The sequence below is a fragment of the Ostrinia furnacalis genome, unplaced genomic scaffold (genome assembly GCF_004193835.3).
Source record: "Ostrinia furnacalis isolate ACB-3 unplaced genomic scaffold, ASM419383v2 OfSCF5833, whole genome shotgun sequence".
In the NCBI taxonomy this organism is placed as follows: domain Eukaryota; kingdom Metazoa; phylum Arthropoda; class Insecta; order Lepidoptera; family Crambidae; genus Ostrinia; species Ostrinia furnacalis.
This window is the reverse complement of record NW_021136072.1, coordinates 30396-42516: the sequence shown is the minus strand read 5'-3', so window position 1 is coordinate 42516 and position 12121 is coordinate 30396. Positions and strand designations below refer to the sequence as shown.

At 40.8% G+C, this 12121-nt stretch overlaps 1 protein-coding gene across 1 annotated transcript; it reads left to right on the top strand.

Moving 5' to 3' along the window:
- The first annotated feature begins 4895 nt into the window (after positions 1–4895).
- Positions 4896–6562, top strand: LOC114361585 (uncharacterized). The gene is made up of 4 exons (XM_028316663.1): positions 4896–4940; positions 5388–5416; positions 5580–5771; positions 6384–6562. Exons 3-4 carry the CDS (start codon positions 5627–5629, stop codon positions 6560–6562), a joined length of 324 nt encoding a protein of 107 aa, XP_028172464.1. The 5' UTR covers positions 4896–4940; positions 5388–5416; positions 5580–5626.
- Positions 6563–12121: the final 5559 nt, after the last annotated feature.

Genomic DNA, 12121 nt, shown 5'->3' with positions numbered 1-12121 from the left:
ATGGACTGCAAAGCCGTGCTTTTATAAAAGACTGTATTTGTAAACCATATACCTAACACAAATTGAATCTGAAGCATGGCTAAGGTGCTTTAGTAGTAAAATATTTTTTGGGGAATGTTAGAACACCAGAATGGATATTCTTGTGTTCAAAATTGGTTGCTAAAATCTTTCAAAAATTACACACGCCAATTTGAGTATTAAATTATATTTTTTACAATAGCCATTTGAACTGATTCCCACATAATGTGGGTGATTATAGTAAGGGACAAGGAGAACGGTTCCTTCCACCAGGACAGCAGGATAGTGGAAAAAAGATACCAAGGGACTGGCTGTTGGACTTTAATAAGTGATTATCCTGAACAAATCCATAACAGAAAACCTTACAGAAAAAGTTTTTGTAGGTTTTTTCTTTATTTGATGAAAAGCATATTTTTTATAGGGTAAGAGTACCTATCTATCTAAATAAAAATATTTTGAATGCATAAAATTAGTATTTTCATGTCGGTTTTCTCAGAGAAATAGCTAATAGTCTTTATTTTAATCTAATTCGACATATCTAATAATTTTCTAGTATTCAGCACCCTACTCTTATACTGAATTGGCTATAAGCTACTATACCACACAATAACTGTCCCCAATGTTATTGGGCGTAAATCAATATAAAAATCGAATAATACACTTATTTTTAAATATTAGAGAGCAATATTAGAGAATATGCCATATAAAACAATTCAGCCTAAGGATTAGATGGGCACAAGTACAAGTAATACCCAAAATCACAACAACCGAAATAGTAAAATAAAGGCCTAACTTTGAAATATTTTTTTAAAAAAACTTTTTAAATACTCATAATCAATATTTTCAAAAATGTCTTATGTCAAATTATATAACAGATACCAGTGATGAAGTATGCTTAATTTGAAAGTTGTAGCTGATAAAATAAATATTTTAGAGCCAATTATGTAAAAAACCGCGATCTGCCGATTGGTTTTTTGGCTTTTCCCAAAAAACTGAATTTTGGAGTTGTGCCCATTCATTATTAAGGGTGCGNAATAATTAGGTACTATCGTAAAGACGTAATAAGTTATTAAGGTAGAGAGCTAGAGATGTAAGGAATAACGAACCTGTATGAAAGAGCATTATTGTCATCTGTTTACAGTACTTTTGAATGATAAGTAGTTACAAGCTTGTCACACACATAAAAGCATGGTTTAATTTAAAAAAAAAATGTAGGTTCTGTAAAAAAAAATATTTTGCGGAAGGAAGCAAATTCGTGTAAAAGGTTTTTTATTAATTAAAGAGTACTTAATTAATTAGTTTTTAGACCAAAAATAAACTCGTAACGTGATAAGGTGTAAGTAACTAATTTATTCATTACATTTTTAGGGTAGATTTGGATTAAGCTCAGTCCAGTAATCGTCTTTAAACTCACAGCTGATTGTGGCTGATAGTTGACTGACTCATGGGCGAGCGCGGGTAGTGGGGCGCGGGACGGGGGGTGCAGCGCTTGCCCGGGTCACCGGGTGAGCGCCGCGCCAGCCGCGCGCCGTTTTCGTTGGGGGACTATTCTGCACTGTAGTGGTCGATTATGGAAATCGTAGATATTTAAAAAATAATTTTAAAAAATTTTGAAGTCAGTTTTTTTGCTGATTCGTGATCAGAATAAGCTACTTAATCAACTCCCTAAATATGGCGGGTATTGAAATCAACACCCTGTATAAAAACTCATAAAACTCATAAAACTCATTTATTTCTGTAAATAGGCTTAAAAAAAGCACTTTTACACGTCCCAGTATTAACCCTACCATTACTACCACCTATATTTATGTAAGCAACTACTCGTATAGATGGACGAATCGTATGATTGGGCTTTATACGTGGCGTTGTTTTGCACATACGCCTATTTGTCTATAATTTTATTTTGTATCTAATGGAAAAAACATTTTTTTTCTTACTGACGTTATAGATTACAGCAAAGTCAAATCATTGCTTAAATAGGCTTAAAAAAAGCACTTTTACACGTCCCAGTATTAACCCTACCATTACTACCACCTATATTTATGTAAGCAACTACTCGTATAGATGGACGAATCGTATGATTGGGCTTTATACGTGGCGTTGTTTTGCACATACGCCTATTTGTCTATAATTTTATTTTGTATCTAATGGAAAAAACATTTTTTTTCTTACTGACGTTATAGATTACAGCAAAGTCAAATCATTGCTTAAATAATTGGAAAAAGGCGTAAGCGGCAGTTTCGCCTTTATACGTAGGAGCCATCGTGATGGGATAGAAAAATAAAACCTTATTTGTTAGCAAACGTCATATTTATTTAAATGTTAGCAGCACTGTTTCTTGCACGGTTATATTGGCAGGTTTGACTCTTACAGTACCTAGTGCAAGCGAAAACCGACATTAAGGTGACGAACCTTTACCACCTTTACATTCCGCGACTGTACTAACGAATTTGTTAGTAACAAAAAAAGTGGCACCATTTTAAAGATTAAACTTTTAACTTTAAATTGATACCAAATTCATTTAAATCACACCAGTATTTTAAAAAAAATCGCGGTTGATGTGAAAAAGTAAGGAAAAAGACATGTATCAACTGTTTGATACGTCGCGAGTTGCGGCCTATTTACCCCCTATAAAAGCACGTGTTTTCGGATTTTTGCTTTCACACGTTGATCCATACACTTCTCCGCTTCTTTTGACACTTTACCTGGAATTCTACACCTTCAGAAGCAGCACAAATCTTTGCAATATTACAAGAAGGGCTCAACCAGCGGGCTGTCGCACGTCAGCTCCACATAAGCCAGTCCTGGGTTTCGAAAGTTTTAAGACGCTTTCGGGAGACTAGTGGCTTTATCCCGAGACCAAGTTCTGAACAGCGCCGGTGCACATCGCAGAGGGTTTGACCGTTTTTTCATGTCAACCTCTCTATGAAATCATCATTTGACTGATATCGACGTCCAGCAAGAGCTCAGAAATGTTCGTAGGATTGCTGTTAGCGAGTAGACAGTTCGTCTAAGATATAAGCAATAGATTTGTCCCAAAAAGGCCTGCCACAGGCTTGAAACTGACGGCAGGTCACCGACAAACACGCCTTTAATTTGCTCACACACATTTTGATGCGATTCACGGCTTTGCCCTCATGAATATTTACGAACGTCAAACCTGGTCGAACCCTTTAGAATCTTGCAAATGGATATAATTGTAAATGTAAATGTAAGTTTATTTTACCACGAGACGTCGCAAATCGATAAATTTGCGAAAATTTGGGCGTAAAATAATACATCATGATTATGTTGTATTATTTTACGCCTAAATTATCGATTTTTTTTTTCTGAATAATAACTTTTATCTGAGAGATTTCTCAGTTAACAGTTGTTATTCAGAAAAAAAGTTAATCGATGATTGAAAAACGACCCCTTTATCAATTTATATTCTCACAAGAATGTGTCGGGACAGGACGGCGGCAGGTCGGACGTGTGGGTGGAGCACTCGTACGCGCGCGACGGGCGCGGCGCGGGCGCGGGCGGCGGCAGCGTGCGCGTGCTGCTGGCCGCGCGAGCCGCCGCGCCCGAGCCGCTCGACGTGGAGGCCGCGCCGCCGCCGCCGCCCGAGCCGCCCGCCGACCCCGCCGACTCCGACGACGACTCCGACGGCGCCGACGACGACGACGAGTGGGAGGCGCGCCTCGCCGCGCTGGCGCCGCACGCCGACCACGCGCGCCTCGCCGCCGTCTACATCCAATTTAATGGATATCACGGGTACATCCAATTGAATGGATATCAGGGTACATCCAATTTCATGGATATCACGCGATGATCTCTTCTCTTGTCGGCGTCAGGAGTGAAAGTCAGTTCGATCCATCCTGCTATGATCATTATGGTGATGTGCCGATTCGCCTCCAGGTGCCGCGCCCGTATTCTAGTTTAGTGCACGCGCTCACGACTGTCTGCAACACGGCCATCCTGCGCGACATGCGTCCTCGTATGTTCCTTTGAAAAACTAAGAAGAACAGCCAGTATCCGCTCGGCCAATCTTTCATCTGTTCCATCCGATCGATTTTCATTGTTTTATTTGCAGCACAATAAGAGCAATGAATGCTTTTATTTTCCTTATTTTTCAAAAAATGTGTATTTATCCTCGTCGCCACTTGTAAATGTGCACACTGGCTCACCGTCACACCAAGCGTCTCACTGCGGCACGTCCGTACTCGCCGGCGTCTGCCGTACGACTGACTCGTCCCACTCGTAACGACGTCACGTGACTGCCTATCACTTGTGTACGTGAGACAGCGTATTGTATCTATCTAGTACGTAGATACAAACACTACAGCTAGAAAAATTTAACATGAAAAATGAACAGCTCATTTATCTAGGTAATAATAATTTGTTTGTCAGTGTTCACGATTAATAGTAGATCAGGAAAGTGAACATTTATTTAGTTCAAACATAAAATTAAAATTACACAGAAGGAGATTCCGAAACAATAATTGAGCGTGCAGTAAATCAGTAGAATACTGAAAATTATTACAACCTAAGTATAGAGAAGCAATAGTCGTGCAGTCGACAGTTTAATTTTAAATCGAGTCGAGATCGAATCGTTTCGATCTTTATGCCAAGAACAGTCTAGCACACTCAAAACCGAACCACCCGTCGATCCGTCGCAAACAAGACTTCGGCTGAGCGCTCGATGACGCCCGCAGGTCGCGGCCCGTGGTGGTGGGCGGCTGCGGCGGCGGCGCCACGCTGGCGGGCGCGCTGGCCAGCGGCGGCGCCGTGCGCGGGGCGCTGCTGCTGGCGCCGGCGCTGCAGACGGCGGAGGGCCCGCGCGAGGCCGCCGCCTCCGCCGCCTCTACCGCCGCCGCCGCCGCCGCCCCGCCGCTGCCGCCGCTCGCGCCGCTCACCGCGCACGCGACGCATGCTGCAGGGTACGATTTCTATGTTTTGAAAATTAGTCTGACTTGAGTCACGTTATTCCGTCGCTGAGAGCTTTATTCACTGAGCCCGTATTCACAAACGATGCTTGCTTAAGTGAAGCAGAAAATCGAACGCACAGCATTGAATAGAGCTATGTGATTGGTTCGTGTGTTACCCTGTGCGACGTGCGTCCACGCGCACTGTGAGACCTCATAGTAATGTTTGTAAATACGGACGTTAAAGTGTCAGTCAAGTGAGACGGCAACGCGGGAAACGGGAGATGATGAAATGACGCCGCAACTATTTTCTATTAAAGCTTATTATTATAAAGAGCTGTGGTTTTCTGAATAAAGAAAAATAAAAAATAAAAATTAAAGGATTCGTTTGTTTGGAATATAATTTGTTTCGTTTAATGCTACACTTCATAACTCAAATGACCGAAGCTTATTTTTCAACAGGAGTGACACGCGTTCCATTGAGATCGTGGGTGAGTACCGAGTACAAATTACACTAAACTTATTGAACTCGTTTTATACAAAGTTTTGTAATTACTGAACTCGTTTTATACAAAGTTTTGTAAAGGCGAATGCGAATCGTAATCGTTTATAATCGGAAACGTTATAACGACACACCGTATAATAATTTGTAAGAAGGTCGCGTGGTCTCCCGGGGGCCGGGCGGCACGCCGCTGGCGCTGATGCCGCCGCGCCGCAGCTCGCCGCTCGCTCTCGCCGCTCCCGCCGCTCCCGCCGCCGCCGCCGCGCCCGCGCTCGCCGCCGCAGACATCATGCAGCTGCCCATCGTGTTCGCCGACGACGACCGCACCGTCGCGCCGCAGCCAGGTCGGTCTCACTCGGATTGTATGTACAGTCAACGGCGAACATTTCGTGACACCCGAGGTAGCCGACGACTTCGCACCGCGTCTTTGTTACGATCGGAATAACGGTTGTGTTATCATTTTGGCCACTTTGGGCGTCACGAACCGTTCGACGCTGACCGGACGAGTGTGCGCGTCCAAACGAGTCATCACATACGGAACTTGAAAATTGATTCGTTTTTTACAGTCCTTAAAATCTCGCCAGAGATCCTCCGCACGACCCGAGGTCGTATAAGAGTAGGCGCTCACCGTTGATTCTTCGTCGGCCGATAGTTTAGTCGGGCAGTTGATCAGTATGGGAATGGATTCTTCATACAATTTAAAATCGGGCACAACTATCGGCCAACTAAAAATCAACGGTGTGCGCCTACTCTAACTTCACACCTAGACGCGAGGCGGTCGCCGCACACCCGTCCCGTCTAGGGTTGCCAGGTCCAAATACACGAAAGCCGGACAACACAATATTTGGTCGGACAAGACCGTAAAAAGCCAAACGTGTCCGGCTATGGCAACCCTAGTCCCGTCGCAACGCCTCGGGCGGCTCTCGGCGATCGAACACGGTGGCTGTTGTCGACAGATGCGGGCGTGCCGCCGGGCGGCGTGACGGTGACGAGCGGCTCGCGGCGCGGCGGCGCGCGGCGGGGCGCGCTGCGCTACACGCGCGTCATCGTGGCCAAGCGCGCCGCGCCCGCGCCCGCCACCCCGCGCCCGCTGCTGGTGCGGCGCGGCGTGCGCCTCGTGCCGCGGACCACGTAGCCGGCGCCCGCGCACTTCTCTTGACGATCGCCCCGATCTGCGAATTGGATTGAAGCTTATTGAATTGCCTTCGCGCTCGGGACACTGAGTGCGTGTGAAATGTGACTTGTGGTTATTACATTTTGTGACTACCCACAATAGTAAGAATCGTATTCCTTATAATACTGTTCCTGTTTTGTTTTTCATACGAAAACTATTAATTGCGAGAATTATTGTCGATTTTGAACAATATTTATTCGTGCTCCGGAGTAATGTTCTTGCAATTAATGTGATATTACCGATATTAACTCTGAATTGAAATTATAAGTGTTAAAATAAGAGAGTGTTATTGGTGTTATTTACGGATAGTAAATTATGACATGGTTCTAGTTTAATCAGCCTATTTTATTGAGCGCAAAATGAAAACTTGTTGTTTTTTAGACGTGCTACAATAAACTGTACATTATACATGGAACTCCATTTGACACATTCACGCCTAGCATAAGTAATCGGCATTTTAGTTGTTCTTCTTCTCCCCCACTGGCGGACATCGGGGGAAATTCTCCAACTAAACTTTTTTCAACATACTGAACACTCTGAAATGAATAAAATTGTAATTGAATCTAAGACTAGAATGTATCAAAGTGCCAATATTTTTAAGGGGGCGACCTCTCAAGGTCGCGCGATGAACTCGTCGACTGCCCCCGCGGAGTCGGAACAAGAGCCCTAAAGGGCAATCGTCGTCATAAACACGACGTTAACTGGAGCCCATAACCGTTTCCCACCTGCGAGAGGGTTTTGACGGTTTTCTGCAACAGTCTTATTCAAATGTTTATTTCCTCATCATTTAATTTTATTCCATACTAGCTTTTGCCCGCGGATTGACTCGCATGAAAATTTGTTTGTCACTGATCGTTAAAGTTTGTGTATGTGTTACTCTTTTAAAAGCTACTGAACGGATTTCGATGAAACTACAGTATTATACAGTGTGAGTCTTGATAAAGTGCACATATGAAAATAGGTGAAACTAGACCTATTTTGATCGCCAAAAAAAGGTAAAAATATCTGGGATTTTTTTATTTTATTATAGATTTTTTTTCTTTCAATTACTTATTTTAAAGAAAACGTAATAAGTTTTAAACTAAGAGCTATATCCTGATCAAATAAAAACAGTAATAATGCTAAATTACAGGCAATACTAAAAAAAAACATAACATTCCCAGAAAATGCCAAGAAATAATAAAAAATGACTTTTTGAAAAAAATCTGCATTTAAATTCGTGTTTTTTTGCTTATTTGGTTGTGTTGTGGTTTTATTAATTCGTATTATTCTATATCGTATTACCTTTGTAAAATCAAAAACCTCATATCTCTATCCCTATCACAACGTTTGCATTGATCGTTTGAACTAAGCCTCTCCGGGCGCGCTATTCAACGCTTCGTTGACAACGAAGCTGAAAGTGGATCTAGATTTGTAATTTTGATAAAGACAAGTTAGATTTCAAATAAAAACAAGATTTCGAATTTAAATAAGCATTTTAATTAAAATTAAAATTGTCTGTACCTGAGGCGGAGAATAATGTGGTGGCAGACCTTTGTTCAAACGATCATGCAAATGTTGTGATAGGGATAGAAGAGACATGCGATTTTTTGTTTTACAAAAGTAATACGATAGAGAATAATACTAAGTAATAAAAACCACCTGTTATAGGAGCATTTTTTTGAGAAATTTATCAAATAACCAAAAAAACACGAATTTAAAAGCAGATTTAAAAAAAAAGTGACTTTTTATTATTTTTTGCCATTTTCTGGGTATTTTATGTATTTTTTTAGTATCGCCTGTTATTTAGCATTATACTGTTTTTATTTTATGAGGATACACCTCTTACTTTAAAAGTTATTATGTTTTCTTTACAATAAGTACCTAATTGAAAGAAAAAAAAATCTATAATTTTTTTTAAAAAAGTCTCAGATATACCTATTTTGACCTTTTTTGTCTATAAAAATAGGTCTAGTTTCACCTATTTTCATATGTGCACTTTATCAAGACTCACACTGTATTATTGTTTTACATTATTATGAATAGGCTACTAGCGGCCGCGTCCGCGACTTCGTACGCGTGGACCCCGTTTTACCCCCTTAGGGGTGGAGTTTCGTAAAATTCATTATTATGGATGTCTACATCCTATAAGGATTTCAAGTTTGTAATCTTATACTTTCTCAGATTTCGTGATTATTTAATCAGTAAGTGGTATTTCGGTTTAATTTAAATAGATAATTTATAATGATCTGTGACAAATTTAATTTCACGCAACGGCTTCGCCTGCGTCAAAAGCTAGTATACAGTAATACTGTAAAGTGTCATCAAAATCGGTTCAGTAATTTTTGCGTGAAATAGTAACATCCATACAATAGGCTAGTTTCCTAAAAAAATTTTTTAGTCCGTAAATTTTAATATCAAAAAATATTGGACGTATATTTTTAATTGTCAATCAAACACATAATTACAAAGTTATAGTGCATTGAAGTTCCGCGCGAAATATTCCTTAACTAAAGGACCTTTAAAAGGGACTGTTAATGTTTTGTGCAACGTCTTTATTTTAATGAACTAATTAGTACTAATGACTCATTAACTAATGGTATTTTTAGGGAACGCTTTCTGCAACTGGCTGAAAGTGCTGCAATTTTAAGCACTCATTGACGTCACGGGCCTCTTCTTTTGAACTTTGGCGCGCTGTATCTCTTTAAATTTTCATTAGTTTGAAAAAGTGAAAAATAGGTGTCGAGTATTTTTTGATAAGTTAACTGACGGACTAATTAAAACTCTTGCTTTTTAACCCAGGAAATACCCCTATCGCATATTAGGATTTACGAATAAGTTGTATGAACTTTGCAAAGCAAAATCAAATGTAATGGACAAGTTTCGTGATGTTGAAAACATTAGTGGTGTAGGATAGGACATACCCAGTTTTTATTGTAGAATAGAAAACAAGAAGAAAGTACGTTGCTTTGTAATAAATACATGTAAAAATATAAATGTTTTATTTCCCTGCGATTGTTATTGTTTTTTTTTTAATTATTATTATTTTGTTGTTAATTATATCTTAGCTTATTGTTTTATTGACGTTTTGTTTTTAGCCAGAACAATGATGAGCGGTGAGTTTTATTTTTTATTTCTGTTTTTACTATTAAACTTTTTAATTGCAAAATAATGCTACCTCGATATAGGAGACTACAGATCCCGAGGCTGAGCTTTGCATTTGTGCGAGTGCACATGGATAGTGTAGGTGTGACAGCAGTTTTTTGGTCTAAGGCGCAAATCCGCCGCGCATCTGTCACACTTCACCTTTTGTACTTGTAGCATTTTAATTATTATTGTTTTGTTTTTCTGTTAAATTTTTGATACAAACTTTCTTTATTTTTAGTCTGACAGGTTGCTTGCCAGGTCCAAAAACAAAAGCCGGACTCCAAATTAATGGCCGGACATTTTACCCTAAAAGCCGGACTTTTTGCGATGTCACGCGGCGCAATTAGTATCATCTTTGAATCGGTAGCCCAACATCCTGAAACGCGCATGTGACACCTGGCAACCCTAAGTCTGACTCTACTTTTGGTGATCACTCACACAAATGCAAAGCTCAGCAACCAACGCGTGCAGAACTGAAGATCGCCATCGCCGACGCGAGCATAGGTGTGATCATAGGCGTATGACAGGTCGCGCTACCCGTCGTCATTGGCCTATGATCGCGCCGGCGATGACGATCTAGGTACACGCGTTGGTTTGGTTGAAGCTTTAGGCCTCGCGAACTATACGGTAAGTACTAAGTACATCGATTGTAGCGTAACGTTACGATTTTTACGAAGTGTTCAATATTATTTAACGAATTTCCCAATTTTATCTATCTATATATATATAAAAATGAAACCCGTTTCGCGTTGTCACGGCATCACGTGTGAACGGCTGAACCGATTTCGATAATTCTTTTTTTAAAATGTTTGTGGAAGTCCAAGGATGGTTCTTACGGAAAAAAATATTAAGAAAATCTCTACGCTAAGGCGGTACGAAGTTCGCCGGGTCAGCTAGTTAAGAAAATCTCTACGCTAAGGCGGTACGAAGTTCGCCGGGTCAGCTAGTCTTCTATCTTCTATCTATATATATATAAAAATGAAACCCGTTTCGCGTTGTCACGGCATCACGTGTGAACGGCTGAACCGATTTCGATAATTCTTTTTTTAAAATGTTTGTGGAAGTCCAAGGATGGTTCTTACGGAAAAAAATATTAAGAAAATCTCTACGCTAAGGCGGTACGAAGTTCGCCGGGTCAGCTAGTTAAGAAAATCTCTACGCTAAGGCGGTACGAAGTTCGCCGGGTCAGCTAGTCTTCTATCTTCTATCTATATCTATATTAGAGATGAAACGGATAGTTGTTTGGCCGGATACCGGATACCGGATATCCGGCCAGCTGCTAGGCCGGATAGCCGGATATCCGGCGGCCGGATAGTTGGCCCATTGTCTCGTTGCATGTCGTGACGAGTTTAGCGCCGCACGTGTGCTTCTAACGCGATCAGTGGGTCTATTAGTAGACTAGACTAGTCACACTTTTCGAAAATCGAATCAGTCCGAATAGAATGTCAGATTTTGCCACAAGTCTAGGGGGCAGATCAATTCAGGCGATTTCGGTTGCCATCGTGAGTGTGTAATTGAATAGCGAAAATTAAATTAGTTAACTTGCTGCATAATCTGACTGAACTGCATCATGACATCAGACCAATAGCACAGAATAAGTAATAGTACAGGTACAGAAGGATTACTCCGCAAGACGATTTAAATAAATGCGAGTCTTGCTACGACGCGATACAGTGGAATTCAGCTCGCACAGCACTACGTACCTACAATTTTATTCACCTACAAGTTTTGTCTCTTTCTATCGCGTGCCTCTGAACTCTTCTTACGCTGTTAGGGTTGCTGTCTAGTGAAAAAATAATTAATCTACTTATTTGTAATGAGGTACGTATGTAGGTAAGTATGCATTCATTATGGAAATCCTTGGGAGAGGTCTTTGTCCAGCAGTGGACGTCATTTGGCTGAAACGAACGAACGAATTCTGAACAGTAGTCATGGTAGGTTAGGCTCCTATAATATCCTAAGAATTATTGATTACCTACATGGCCAACATACCTTTCAGCATCTTTGGGAAGCGAAAAAAAAAGATAAATCCGGTAGATTTCTTTTCGAATTTAAACACCCGAACGCCGCACAATATTTCTTTCTCTTTATGTCCATTTTTAAATAATACTTCGATCATAGAATTATAATCATACCACAACGCATGCCAGCGTCCTGACGGACGCGCGCGTGACACTCGACTGATATAATACCCGCCGGCGGGGCGCTTCGCTGTAGGTAATTATCGGATGTACCGCGCGGAGTGAGCCAGGCCTGCCATCAGTGAAAAAAAGATCGCCTATTTTAATTGGCAATATTTCGACTTAACAGATATTTACTATTCGTCATTAGAGTGAATAGCCCAGAAAAAGAAATCAGTTTTTTTAAAGGCCTTAATATGGCTTTTTGTAACTT